The sequence below is a fragment of the Somniosus microcephalus genome, chromosome 30 (genome assembly GCF_052327205.1).
Source record: "Somniosus microcephalus isolate GS21.2 chromosome 30, FLI_Smic_1.0, whole genome shotgun sequence".
Taxonomy (NCBI): Eukaryota; Metazoa; Chordata; class Chondrichthyes; order Squaliformes; family Somniosidae; genus Somniosus; species Somniosus microcephalus.
The window spans coordinates 16,002,024-16,016,502 of NC_141016.1; the positions used below are offsets into that span (position 1 = coordinate 16,002,024).

Below are 14,479 nucleotides of genomic sequence, written 5' to 3' on the forward strand. Positions count from 1 at the left end.
CTGACACTCCAGTGGAGTGCTGCACTGTCGGAGGTGCCGTCTTTCAGATCAGACTTTAAACCCAGGCCCCGTCTGATCTCTCAGGTGGACATAAAAGATCTCACGGCCACTATTTTGAAGAAGAGCAGGGGAGTTCTCCCCAGTGTCCTGGCCAATATTTATCCCTCAATCAACATCACTAAAACAGATGATCTGGTCATTATCACATTGCTGTTTGTGGGAGCTTGCTGTGCGCAAATTCGCTGCCGCATTTCCTACATTTCGACTACACTTCAAAAGTACTTCATTGGCTGTAAAGTGCTGTGGGACGTCCGGTGGTCGTGAAAGGTGCTATATAAATGCAAGTCTTTTTTTCTTTTCTTTTATTTACTGAGATTGGGCGTGTCTGGGGTTCAACGTTTGGAATGGAAAAGCCGGCTTTGGAGCAGGAATGCTGGAATTGGCCCATGTGTGACTGACGCTAACAGTTTTCTGGTCCCCATAGACCAATCCGATTGCGAGAGGAGAACACACAGCCATTTAAAATGTATATAGAAATGTGCCGATTATATGAATATTAATCTGTATGAATGTCTTTGTAGGTAAGTTGAATACGAATGATGAAGAATTGGAGGGGATGTTGAAAGAGGGAAAGGGTCCTATGAACTTCACAGTGTTCCTCAGTCTCTTTGGAGAAAAACTGAACGGTAAGGACAAAGCAGCAATCTTACAGCAACTGACCATCCACCGACCCTATTTACATCCTTAATGGATCTCAATTCTTAGGACATAGAAACATAGAAGATAGGAGCAGGAGTAGGCCATTCGGCCCCTCAAGCCTGCTCTGCCATTCAATGAGGTCATGGCTGATCATCCAAACTCAGTACCCTGTCCCTGCTTTCTCCCCATATCCCTTGATCCCTTTAGCCTTAAGAAATATATCCAACTCCTTCTTGAATATATTTAATGAATTGGCCTCAACTGCCTTCTGTGGTAGAGAATTCCACAGGTTCAACACTCTCTGGGTAAAGAAATTCCTCCTCATCTCTGTCCTGAGTGGCTTACCCCTTATCCTTAGACTGTGACCCCTGCTTCTGGACTCCCCGACCATCGGGAACATCCTTCCTGCATCTAGTCTGTCTAGTCCTTTTAGAATTTTATAAGTTTCAATGAGATCCTCTCTCATTCTTCTAAACTCCAGCGAGTATAAGCCCAATCGACCCAATCTCTCCTCATACATCATTCCTATCATCCCAGGTATCAGCCTGGTGAATCTTCGCTGCACTCCCTCCATGGCAAGAACATCTTTCCTCAGATAAGGCGACCAAAACGGCACACAATACTCAAGGTGTGGTCTCACCAGGGCCCTGTACAACTGCAGCAAGGACTATCTTCCTGTTATAATACTGGAAGGATCTCTTACTGCTTGTTTTTGTATCTGCTCATGTGCCAGGCCCACAGTGGGCGGCACTCTCGCCTCTGAGTTAGAAGGTTGTAGGTTCAAGTCCCGCTCCCGAGACTTGAGCACAAAATCTAGGCTGACACTCCCAGTGCAGCGCTGAGGGAGTGCCGCACCGTCGGAGGTGCCTTCTTTCGGGTGAGACGTTAAACCGAGGCCCCGTCCGCCCTCTCAGGTGGACGTAAAAGATCCCACGGCACTATTTCAAAGAAGGGCAGGGGAGTACTCACCTGTGCCGTAACCAATATTTGTCCCTCAACCAGCATCACTAAAATCTGGTCATTATCACATTGCTGTTTGTGGGAGCTTGCTGTGCGCAATTGGCTGCCACATTTCCTACATTTTAACAATGACTACACTTCAAAACGACTTCATTTGCTGCAAAGTGCTTTGGAACATCCTGAAGTATGTAAATGCAAGTCTTTCTTTTTCACTTGGCTGCAGTCGCTGTGCGATATTGTGATCTAACCCAAGTGCTGTTGCTAGCCAGAGCAATCAGTTTGCTGCTTATTTTATCTCTACAGGCACTGACCCGGAAGAAACCATTCTGAGCGCCTTCAAACTGTTCGATCCTAAAGCAACAGGGAATGTCAACAAGGACGAGTGAGTAGCAAAGCCATCGAAACCGTGAGCTGAGATCAAAGCCACCCAAAAGCATCGCATGATATCCGATTAGGCACTTTACAGCCTTCCGGACTCAATATCGAGTTCAACAATTTCAGATCATAACCTGGCCCCTATTACATTTTTACTTATATTTTTTATCCACACCTTTGTTTTGGCCTTCCCCCCCCCCCTTTCCTTTTTTTTCCTCTCTCTCCCACATGTCAGCGGTCTCCCATTCTGTCAGAACATTTCACACCTAATCTGAGCCGTCTTTTGTCTCCACTAGTCCTATCACCATCTCGTCTCGTTTTGAATACCTCTTAATGTCTCTTCACTTCTCCTTTGTTCTCTCCCAGCCCAGCCTTTTAATCTATTTCATTTCTTGTGCATCTTTAGTCTTGACAAAGGGTTTTCACCCGAAACGTTGACTCTATTTTCTCTCCACGGATGTTGCCTGGCCTGCTGAGTTTTTCCAGCATTTTCTGTTGTTATTTCGGATTTCCAGCATCTGCAGTATTTTGCTATCGCATGAGTATGTGGCTTTAGTTGTTGTTGTGTATGACGGGAAAGCTATGAGGTCTAGTTTGGCTCTCCATTCGATGGCCTCCTGAGAGATGCCGAGCGGAGAAATGAGGTGCCTCCTGCCACAGATCTCAGTGGGCAGGTTGATGTGATGTGTTCCGTGGTCTGGGACTCGTGGCCACAGTTGCACTTCGGGTCGTCCCCTCATCTTCCAATTGTGGAGCAGGTGGCCGCAGCGTCCACACCCCCTGTGCGGATTGAGTTGAGAGTCTCCACTGTCCTCGAGGGAGGTCGAAGCCAGGGAAATCTGCTGTTGGGTCAGTGATGATGGTGTTGGGTCTTTATGCTGCATGCGTCCCACGATTCCGGTTATCTGGATAGTGGGTCGATACCAGCTTTAGTGTTTCAGGTGAAAGCTCCTTCCTGTGAAATCTGAAGCTTCAAATGAGTGCGTTGAGCATCGGAGCTTCTTCACACAGGATACTGATATCAGAACATAAGAATTAGGAGCAGGAGTCGAGCCCGCTCCGCCATTCAATAAGATCATGGCTGATCTTCGACCTCAACTCCACTTTACCCTGATGATGTGTCCTTAAACCAATCACAGCAGTGGCTTATTTTCTGCAGGTTATGTTCTGAGTTGTCTTAGTTTTTAATGTTTTCGCACACCTGTAAGGATTTAAATAGGGTCGATGGATGGTCAATTGTGAGGTACGCTAAGTAATGACTAACTTAGCCTGGCGTTGGAGTCAGAACAAGGTTAAAGCGCATTACTTTTAAACGGGATAATTTTCCAGCCTTTTCCGTGGAGCTCGTCACGGGATGCTGCTCTGTGCCGGCACCCGTGAGAGCCGCAGCCAGTCGGTAAGGGGAGCTCTAAAATCGGGGGAAGAGATGGAGATGGGGAATGAGGCTCGGGGAGAGAGGGAGTCAGGGGAATGGGGGTTCGGGGGGAGAGAGGGAGACTGGGGAATGGGGGGCTCGGGGAGAGAGGTAGACGGGAATGGGGCTCGGGGAGAGAGGGAGACTGGGCAATGGGGGTTCGGGGGGAGAGGGGACTGGGGAATGGGGGCTCGGGGAGAGAGGGAGACTGGGGAATGGGGCTCGGGGAGAGGGAGAGTGGGGAATGGGGGCTCGGGGGGAGAGAGGGAGAGTGGGGAATGGGGGCTCGGGGGGAGAGAGGGAGACTGGGGAATGGGGGCTCGGGGGAGAGAGGGAGACTGGGGAATGGGGGCTCGGGGGAGAGAGGGAGACTGGGGAATGGGGGCTCGGGGAGAGAGGGGGAATGGGGGCTCGGGGAGCGAGGGAGACTGGGGAATGGGGCTCGGGGAGAGAGGGAGAGTGGGGAATGGGGGCTCGGGGAGAGAGGGAGACTGGGCAATGGGGGCTCGGGGGGAGAGGGAGACTGGGGAATGGGGGCTCGGGGGGAGAGAGGGAGACTGGGGAATGGGGGCTCGGGGGGAGAGAGGGAGACTGGGGAATGGGGGCTTGGGGGGAGAGAGGGGGAATGGGGGCTTGGGGGGAGAGAGGGGGAATGGGGGCTCGGGGGGAGAGGGAGACTGGGGAATGGGGGCTCGGGGAGAGAGGGAGACTGGGGAATGGGGGCTCGGGGAGACAGGGAGAGTGGGGAATGGGGGCTCGGGGAGAGAGGGAGACTGGGCAATGGGGGCTCGGGGGGAGAGAGGGAGACTGGGGAACGGGGGCTCGGGGAGAGAGGGAGACTGGGGAATGGGGGCTTGGGAGAGAGGGAGACTGGGGAATGGGGGCTCGGGGGGAGAGAGGGAGACTGGGGAATGGGGGCTCGGGGGGAGAGAGGGAGACTGGGGAATGGGGGCTCGGGGAGTGAGGGAGACTGGGGAATGGGGGCTCGGGAGGGAGACTGGGGGCTCGGGGGGAGAGAGGGAGACTGGGGAATGGGGGCTCGGGGTGAAAGGGAGACTGGGGAATGGGGGCTCGGGGTGAGAGGGAGACTGGGGAATGGGGGCTTGGGGAGAGAGGGAGACTGGGGAATGGGGGCTCGGGGAGAGAGGGAGAATGGGGGCTCGGGGAGAGAGGGGGAATGGGGGCTCGGGGAGCGAGGGAGACTGGGGAATGGGGGCTCGGGGAGAGAGGGAGTCAGGGGAATGGGGGTTCGGGGGAGAGAGGGAGACTGGGAGACGGGAATGGGGCTCGGGGAGAGAGAGGGAGACTGGGCAATGGGGGCTCGGGGGGAGAGAGGGAGACTGGGGAATGGGGGCTCGGGGAGCGAGGGAGACTGGGGAATGGGGGCTCGGGGAGCGAGGGAGACTGGGGGCTCGGGGGGGGAGTGAGGGAGACTGGGGGCTCGGGGGGAGAGAGGGAGACTGGGGAATGGGGGCTCGGGGAGAGAGGGAGTCAGGGGAATGGGGGTTCGGGGGAGAGAGGGAGACTGGGAGACTGGGGAATGGGGGCTCGGGGAGAGAGGGAGTCAGGGGAATGGGGGTTCGGGGGAGAGAGGGAGACTGGGAGACGGGAATGGGGCTCGGGGAGAGAGAGGGAGACTGGGCAATGGGGGCTCGGGGGGAGAGAGGGAGACTGGGGAATGGGGGCTCGGGGAGCGAGGGAGACTGGGGAATGGGGGCTCGGGGAGCGAGGGAGACTGGGGGCTCGGGGGGGGAGTGAGGGAGACTGGGGGCTCGGGGGGAGAGAGGGAGACTGGGGAATGGGGGCTCGGGGAGAGAGGGAGTCAGGGGAATGGGGGTTCGGGGGAGAGAGGGAGACTGGGAGACGGGAATGGGGCTCGGGGAGAGAGAGGGAGACTGGGCAATGGGGGCTCGGGGGGAGAGAGGGAGACTGGGGAATGGGGGCTCGGGGAGCGAGGGAGACTGGGGAATGGGAGCTCGGGGAGCGAGGGAGACTGGGGGCTCGGGGGGGGAGTGAGGGAGACTGGGGGCTCGGGGGGAGAGAGGGAGACTGGGGAATGGGGGCTCGGGGAGAGAGGGAGACTGGGGAATGGGGGCTCGGGGGGAGAGAGGGAGACTGGGGAATGGGGGCTCGGGGAGCGAGGGAGACTGGGGAATGGGAGCTCGGGGAGCGAGGGAGACTGGGGGCTCGGGGGGGGAGTGAGGGAGACTGGGGGCTCGGGGGGAGAGAGGGAGACTGGGGAATGGGGGCTCGGGGAGAGAGGGAGACTGGGGAATGGGGGCTCGGGGTGAGAGGGAGACTGGGGAATGGGGGCTCGGGGAGAGAGGCAGAATGGGGGCTCGGGGAGAGAGGAAGACTGGGGGCTCGGGGGGGGAGTGAGGGAGACTGGGGGCTCGGGGGGAGAGAGGGAGACTGGGGAATGGGGGCTCGGGGAGAGAGGGAGTCAGGGGAATGGGGGTTCGGGGGAGAGAGGGAGACTGGGAGACGGGAATGGGGCTCGGGGAGAGAGAGGGAGACTGGGCAATGGGGGCTCGGGGGGAGAGAGGGAGACTGGGGAATGGGGGCTCGGGGAGCGAGGGAGACTGGGGAATGGGAGCTCGGGGAGCGAGGGAGACTGGGGGCTCGGGGGGGGAGTGAGGGAGACTGGGGGCTCGGGGGGAGAGAGGGAGACTGGGGAATGGGGGCTCGGGGAGAGAGGGAGACTGGGGAATGGGGGCTCGGGGTGAGAGGGAGACTGGGGAATGGGGGCTCGGGGAGAGAGGGAGACTGGGGAATGGGGGCTCGGGGAGAGAGGCAGAATGGGGGCTCGGGGAGAGAGGAAGACTGGGGGCTCGGGGAGCGAGGGAGACTGGGGAATGGGGGCTCGGGGAGCGAGGGAGACTGGGGAATGGGGGCTCGGGGAGCGAGGGAGACTGGGGAATGGGGAGCGAGGGAGACTGGGGAATGGGGGCTCGGGGAGAGAGGCAGAATGGGGGCTCGGGGAGAGAGGAAGACTGGGGGCTCGGGGAGCGAGGGAGACTGGGGAATGGGGGCTCGGGGAGCGAGGGAGACTGGGGAATGGGGGCTCGGGGAGCGAGGGAGACTGGGGAATGGGGGCTCGGGGAGCGAGGGAGACTGGGGAATGGGGGCTCGGGGAGCGAGGGAGACTGGGGAATGGGGGCTCGGGGAGCGAGGGAGACTGGGGAATGGGGGCTCGGGGAGCGAGGGAGGCTGGGGAATGGGGGCTGAGGGAGACTGGGGAATGGGGGCTTGGGGAAAGAGGGAGACTGGGGAATGGGGGCTTGGGGAGAGAGGGGGAATGGGGGCTCGGGGAGAGAGGGAGGCTGGGGAATTGGGGCTGAGGGAGACTGGGGAATGGGGGCTTGGGGAGAGAGGGAGATTGGGGAATGGGGGCTCGGGGGGAGAGGGAGACTGGGGAATGGGGGAAAGGGGGGAGAGGGGGAATGGGGGCTCGGGGAGACTGGGGAATGGGGGCTCGGGGAGAGAGGGAGACTGGGGAATGGGGGCTCGGGGGGGAGAGAGAGAGACTGGGGAATGGGGGCTCGGGGAGAGAGGGAGACTGCGGAATGGGGGCTCGGGGAGAGAGGGAGACTGGGGAATGGGGCTCGGGGAGAGAGGGAGAGTGGGGAATGGGGGCTCGGGGAGAGAGGGAGACTGGGCAATGGGGGCTCGGGGAGAGAGGGAGACTGGGGAATGGGGCTCGGGGAGAGAGGGAGAGTGGGGAATGGGGGCTCGGGGAGAGAGGGAGACTGGGCAATGGGGGCTCGGGGGGAGAGAGGGAGACTGGGGACTCGGGGAGAGAGGGTGAGTGGGGAATGGGGGCTCGGGGAGAGAGGGAGACTGGGGAATGGGGGCTTGGGAGAGAGGGAGACTGGGGAATGGGGGCTCGGGGGGAGAGAGGGAGACTGGGGAATGGGGGCTCGGGGGGAGAGAGGGAGACTGGGGAATGGGGGCTCGGGGAGAGAGAGGGAGACTGGGGAATGGGGGCTCGGGGGGAGAGAGGGAGACTGGGGAATGGGGGCTTGGGGGGAGAGAGGGGGAATGGGGGCTCGGGGGGAGAGGGAGACTGGGGAATGGGGGCTCGGGGAGAGAGGGAGACTGGGCAATGGGGGCTCGGGGGGAGAGAGGGAGACTGGGGAATGGGGGCTCGGGGAGAGAGGGTGAGTGGGGAATGGGGGCTCGGGGAGAGAGGGAGACTGGGGAATGGGGGCTTGGGAGAGAGGGAGACTGGGGAATGGGGGCTCGGGGGGAGAGAGGGAGACTGGGGAATGGGGGCTCGGGGGGAGAGAGGGAGACTGGGGAATGGGGGCTCGGGGAGAGAGAGGGAGACTGGGGAATGGGGGGCTCGGGGGGAGAGAGGGAGACTGGGGAATGGGGGCTTGGGGGGAGAGAGGGGGAATGGGGGAGAGGGAGACTGGGGAATGGGGGAGAGGGGAGAGAGGGAGACTAGGGAATGGGGGCTCGGGGAGAGAGGGAGACTGGGGAATGGGGCTCGGGGAGAGTGGGGAATGGGGGCTCAGGGAGAGAGGGAGACCATGCAATGGGGGCTCGGGGGGAGAGAGGGAGACTGGGGAATGGGGGCTCGGGGAGCGAGGGAGACTGGGGACTCGGGGGGGGAGTGAGGGAGACTGGGGGCTCGGGGGGAGAGAGGGAGACTGGGGAATGGGGGCTCGGGGAGAGAGGGAGACTGGGGAATGGGGGCTCGGGGTGAGAGGGAGACTGGGGAATGGGGGCTCGGGGAGAGAGGCAGAATGGGGGCTCGGGGAGAGAGGAAGACTGGGGGCTCGGGGGGGGAGTGAGGGAGACTGGGGGCTCGGGGGGAGAGAGGGAGACTGGGGAATGGGGGCTCGGGGAGAGAGGGAGTCAGGGGAATGGGGGTTCGGGGGAGAGAGGGAGACTGGGAGACGGGAATGGGGCTCGGGGAGAGAGAGGGAGACTGGGCAATGGGGGCTCGGGGGGAGAGAGGGAGACTGGGGAATGGGGGCTCGGGGAGCGAGGGAGACTGGGGAATGGGAGCTCGGGGAGCGAGGGAGACTGGGGGCTCGGGGGGGGGGAGTGAGGGAGACTGGGGGCTCGGGGGGAGAGAGGGAGACTGGGGAATGGGGGCTCGGGGAGAGAGGGAGACTGGGGAATGGGGGCTCGGGGTGAGAGGGAGACTGGGGAATGGGGGCTCGGGGAGAGAGGGAGACTGGGGAATGGGGGCTCGGGGAGAGAGGCAGAATGGGGGCTCGGGGAGAGAGGAAGACTGGGGGCTCGGGGAGCGAGGGAGACTGGGGAATGGGGGCTCGGGGAGCGAGGGAGACTGGGGAATGGGGGCTCGGGGAGCGAGGGAGACTGGGGAATGGGGGCTCGGGGAGCGAGGGAGACTGGGGAATGGGGAGCGAGGGAGACTGGGGAATGGGGGCTCGGGGAGCGAGGGAGACTGGGGAATGGGGGCTCGGGGAGCGAGGGAGACTGGGGAATGGGGGCTCGGGGAGCGAGGGAGACTGGGGAATGGGGGCTGGGGGAGCGAGGGAGACTGGGGAATGGGGGCTCGGGGAGCGAGGGAGACTGGGGAATGGGGGCTCGGGGAGCGAGGGAGACTGGGGAATGGGGGCTCGGGGAGCGAGGGAGGCTGGGGAATGGGGGCTGAGGGAGACTGGGGAATGGGGGCTTGGGGAAAGAGGGAGACTGGGGAATGGGGGCTTGGGGAGAGAGGGGGAATGGGGGCTCGGGGAGAGAGGGAGGCTGGGGAATTGGGGCTGAGGGAGACTGGGGAATGGGGGCTTGGGGAGAGAGGGAGATTGGGGAATGGGGGCTCGGGGGGAGAGGGAGACTGGGGAATGGGGGAAAGGGGGGAGAGGGGGAATGGGGGCTCGGGGAGACTGGGGAATGGGGGCTCGGGGAGAGAGGGAGACTGGGGAATGGGGGCTCGGGGGGGAGAGAGAGAGACTGGGGAATGGGGGCTCGGGGAGAGAGGGAGACTGCGGAATGGGGGCTCGGGGAGAGAGGGAGACTGGGGAATGGGGCTCGGGGAGAGAGGGAGAGTGGGGAATGGGGGCTCGGGGAGAGAGGGAGACTGGGCAATGGGGGCTCGGGGAGAGAGGGAGACTGGGGAATGGGGCTCGGGGAGAGAGGGAGAGTGGGGAATGGGGGCTCGGGGAGAGAGGGAGACTGGGCAATGGGGGCTCGGGGGGAGAGAGGGAGACTGGGGACTCGGGGAGAGAGGGTGAGTGGGGAATGGGGGCTCGGGGAGAGAGGGAGACTGGGGAATGGGGGCTTGGGAGAGAGGGAGACTGGGGAATGGGGGCTCGGGGGGAGAGAGGGAGACTGGGGAATGGGGGCTCGGGGGGAGAGAGGGAGACTGGGGAATGGGGGCTCGGGGAGAGAGAGGGAGACTGGGGAATGGGGGCTCGGGGGGAGAGAGGGAGACTGGGGAATGGGGGCTTGGGGGGAGAGAGGGGGAATGGGGGCTCGGGGGGAGAGGGAGACTGGGGAATGGGGGCTCGGGGAGAGAGGGAGACTGGGCAATGGGGGCTCGGGGGGAGAGAGGGAGACTGGGGAATGGGGGCTCGGGGAGAGAGGGTGAGTGGGGAATGGGGGCTCGGGGAGAGAGAGGGAGACTGGGGAATGGGGGCTCGGGGGGAGAGAGGGAGACTGGGGAATGGGGGCTCGGGGAGAGAGAGGGAGACTGGGGAATGGGGGGCTCGGGGGGAGAGAGGGAGACTGGGGAATGGGGGCTTGGGGGGAGAGAGGGGGAATGGGGGAGAGGGAGACTGGGGAATGGGGGAGAGGGGAGAGAGGGAGACTGGGGAATGGGGGCTCGGGGAGAGAGGGAGACTGGGGAATGGGGCTCGGGGAGAGTGGGGAATGGGGGCTCAGGGAGAGAGGGAGACCATGCAATGGGGGCTCGGGGGGAGAGAGGGAGACTGGGGAATGGGGGCTCGGGGAGAGAGGGAGACTGGGGAATGGGGACTTGGGAGAGAGGGAGACTGGGGAATGGGGGCTCGGGGGGAGAGAGGGAGACTGGGGAATGGGGGCTCGGGGGGAGAGAGGGAGACTGGGGAATGGGGGCTCGGGGAGCAAGGGAGTGTGGGGAATGGGGGCTCGGCGGGGAGAGAGGGAGACTGGGGGCTCGGGGGGGAGAGAGGGAGACTGGGGAATGGGGGCTCGGGGTGAGAGGGAGACTGGGGAATGGGGGCTCGGGGGGAGAGGGAGACTGGGGAATGGGGGCTCGGGGAGAGAGGGAGACTGCGGAATGGGGGCTCGGGGTGAGAGGGAGACTGGGGAATGGGGGCTCGGGGAGCGAGGGAGACTGGGGAATGGGGGCTCGGGGAGCGAGGGAGACTGGGGAATGGGGGCTCGGGGAGCGAGGGAGACTGGGGAATGGGGGCTCGGGGAGCGAGGGAGACTGGGGAATGGGGGCTCGGGGAGCGAGGGAGACTGGGGAATGGGGGCTCGGGGAGCGAGGGAGACTGGGGAATGGGGGCTCGGGGAGCGAGGGAGACTGGGGAATGGGGGCTCGGGGAGCGAGGGAGACTGGGGAATGGGGGCTCGGGGAGCGAGGGAGACTGGGGAATGGGGGCTCGGGGAGCGAGGGGGGAATGAGGGAGACTGGGGAATGGGGGCTCGGGGAGCGAGGGAGACTGGGGAATGGGGGAGAGAGGGAAACTGGGGAATGGGGGCTCGGGGAGAGAGGGAGACTGCGGAATGGGGGCTCGGGGAGAGAGGGAGACTGCGGAATGGGGGCTCGGGGAGAGAGGGAGAATGGGGGCTCGGGGAGAGAGGGGGAATGGGGGCTCGGGGAGCGAGGGAGACTGGGGAATGGGGGCTCGGGGAGCGAGGGAGACTGGGGAATGGGGGAGAGAGGGAGATTGGGGAATGGGGGCTCGGGGAGCGAGGGAGACTGGGGAATGGGGGCTCGGGGAGCGAGGGAGACTGGGGAATGGGGGCTCGGGGAGCGAGGGAGACTGGGGAATGGGGGCTCGGGGAGCGAGGGAGACTGGGGAATGGGAGCTCGGGGAGCGAGGGAGAATGGGGGCTCGGGGAGCGAGGGAGACTGGGGAATGGGGGCTCGGGGAGCGAGGGAGACTGGGGGCTTGGGGGGGGAGTGAGGGAGACTGGGGGCTCGGGGGGAGAGAGGGAGACTGGGGAATGGGGGCTCGGGGAGAGAGGGAGACTGGGGAATGGGGGCTCGGGGTGAGAGGGAGACTGGGGAATGGGGGCTCGGGGAGAGAGGGAGACTGGGGAATGGGGGCTCGGGGAGAGAGGGAGACTGGGGAATGGGGGCTCGGGGAGAGAGGCAGAATGGGGGCTCGGGGAGAGAGGAAGACTGGGGGCTCGGGGAGCGAGGGAGACTGGGGAATGGGGGCTCGGGGAGCGAGGGAGACTGGGGAATGGGGGCTCGGGGAGCGAGGGAGACTGGGGAATGGGGGCTCGGGGAGCGAGGGAGACTGGGGAATGGGGAGCGAGGGAGACTGGGGAATGGGGGCTCGGGGAGCGAGGGAGACTGGGGAATGGGGGCTCGGGGAGCGAGGGAGACTGGGGAATGGGGGCTCGGGGAGAGAGACTGGGGAATGGGGGCTTGGGGTGAGAGGGAGACTGGGGAATGGGGGCTCAGGGAGAGAGGGAGACTGGGGAATGGGGGCTCGGGGAGAGATGGGGAATGGGGGCTCGGGGAGAGAGGGAGACTGGGGAATGGGGGCTTGGGGAGAGAGGGAGACTGGGGAATGGGGGCTTGGGGGGAGAGAGGGAGGCTGGGGAATGGGGGCTGAGGGAGACTGGGGAATGGGGGCTCGGAGAGAGGGGGAATGGGGGCTCGGGGGGAGAGGGAGACTGGGGAATGGGGGCTCGGGGGGAGAGGGAGACTGCGGAATGGGGGCTCGGGGGGAATGGGGGCTCGGAGAGAGGGAGACTGGGGAATGGGGGCTCGGGTTGAGAGGGAGACTGGGGAATGGGGGCTCGGGGAGACTGGGGAATGGGGGCTCGGGGAGACTGGGGAATGGTGGCTCGGGGAGAGAGGGTGACTGGGAAACGGGGGCTCGGGGAGAGAGGGAGGCTGGGGAACGGGAGCTCGGGGAGAGAGGGAGACTGGGGAATGGGGGCTCGGGGGGGAAAGAGAGAGACTGGGGAATGGGGGCTCGGGGAGAGAGTGAGACTGTGGAATGGGGGCTCAGGGGAGAGAGAGGGAGACTGGGGGGGGGAGAGAGAGGGAGACTGGGGAATGGGGGCTCGGGGAGAGAGACTGGGGGCTCGGGGTGAGAGGGAGACTGGGGAATGGGGGCTCGGGGAGAGAGGGAGACTGGGGAATGGGGGCTCGGGGAGAGAGGGAGACTGAGGAATGGGGGCTCGGGGAGAGAGGGAGACTGGGGAATGGGGGCTCAGGGAGAGTGGGGAATGGGGGCTCGGGGAGACTGGGGAATGGGAGCTTGGGGAAAGAGGGAGAGTGGGGAATGGGGGCTCGGGGAGAGAGGGAGGCTGGGGAATGGGGGCTCGGAGAGAGGGAGACTGGGGAATGGGGGCTCAGGGGGAGAGAGGGAGACTGGGGAATGGGGGCTCGGGGGGAGAGAGGGAGACTGGGGAATGGGGGCTCGGGGAGAGAGAGGGAGACTGGGGAATGGGGGCTCGGGGGGAGAGAGGGAGACTGGGGAATGGGGGCTTGGGGGGAGAGAGGGGGAATGGGGGCTCGGGGGGAGAGGGAGACTGGGGAATGGGGGCTCGGGGAGAGAGGGAGACTGGGCAGTGGGGGCTCGGGGGGAGAGAGGGAGACTGCGGAATGGGGGCTCGGGGAGAGAGGGTGAGTGGGGAATGGGGGCTCGGGGAGAGAGGGAGACTGGGGAATGGGGGCTTGGGAGAGAGGGAGACTGGGGAATGGGGGCTCGGGGGGAGAGAGGGAGACTGGGGAATGGGGGCTCGGGGGGAGAGAGGGAGACTGGGGAATGGGGGCTCGGGGAGAGAGAGGGAGACTGGGGATTGGGGGCTCGGGGGGAGAGAGGGAGACTGGGGAATGGGGGCTTGGGGGGAGAGAGGGGGAATGGGGGCTCGGGGGGAGAGGGAGACTGGGGAATGGGGGAGAGGGGAGAGAGGGAGACTGGGGAATGGGGGCTCGGGGAGAGAGGGAGACTGGGGAATGGGGCTCGGGGAGAGTGGGGAATGGGGGCTCAGGGAGAGAGGGAGACCATGCAATGGGGGCTCGGGGGGAGAGAGGGAGACTGGGGAATGGGGGCTCGGGGAGAGAGGGAGACTGGGGAATGGGGACTTGGGAGACTGGGGAATGGGGGCTCGGGGGGGGAGAGGGAGACTGGGGAATGGGGGCTCGGGGGGAGACTGGGGAATGGGGGCTCGGGGAGCGAGGGAGAGAGGGGAATGGGGGCTCGGGGGGGAGAGAGGGAGACTGGGGGCTCGGGGGGGAGAGAGGGAGACTGGGGAATGGGGGCTCGGGGTGAGAGGGAGACTGGGGAATGGGGGCTCGGGGGGAGAGGGAGACTGGGGAATGGGGGCTCGGGGAGAGAGGGAGACTGGGGAATGGGGGCTCGGGGTGAGAGGGAGACTGGGGAATGGGGGCTCGGGGAGCGAGGGAGACTGGGGAATGGGGGCTCGGGGAGCGAGGGAGACTGGGGAATGGGGGCTCGGGGAGCGAGGGAGACTGGGGAATGGGGGCTCGGGGAGCGAGGGAGACTGGGGAATGGGGGCTCGGGGAGCGAGGGAGACTGGGGAATGGGGGCTCGGGGAGCGAGGGAGACTGGGGAATGGGGGCTCGGGGAGCGAGGGAGACTGGGGAATGGGGGCTCGGGGAGCGAGGGAGACTGGGGAATGGGGGCTCGGGGAGCGAGGGAGACTGGGGAATGGGGGCTCGGGGAGCGAGGGAGACTGGGGAATGGGGGCTCGGGGAGAGAGGGAGACTGGGGAATGGGGGCTCGGGGAGCGAGGGGGGAATGAGGGAGACTGGGGAATGGGGGCTCGGGGAGCGAGGGAGACTGGGGAATGGGGGAGAGAGGGAGACTGGGGAATGGGGGCTCGGGGGGAGAGAGGGAGACTGGGGAATGGGGGCTT

General features: G+C 64.2%; 1 protein-coding gene across 1 annotated transcript in view; it reads left to right on the forward strand.

Annotated features, from left to right (window-relative positions):
• myl7 (myosin, light chain 7, regulatory) overlaps nt 1–14,479 on the forward strand; it is a 33,851-nt gene that overhangs the window by 6,075 nt on the left and 13,297 nt on the right. Inside the window, exons 4-5 of the mRNA XM_085971059.1 lie at nt 582–686; nt 1,963–2,041. Of these exons, the coding sequence (XP_085827185.1) occupies nt 582–686; nt 1,963–2,041 (184 nt within the window). The remainder of the gene's footprint in view (nt 1–581; nt 687–1,962; nt 2,042–14,479) is intronic.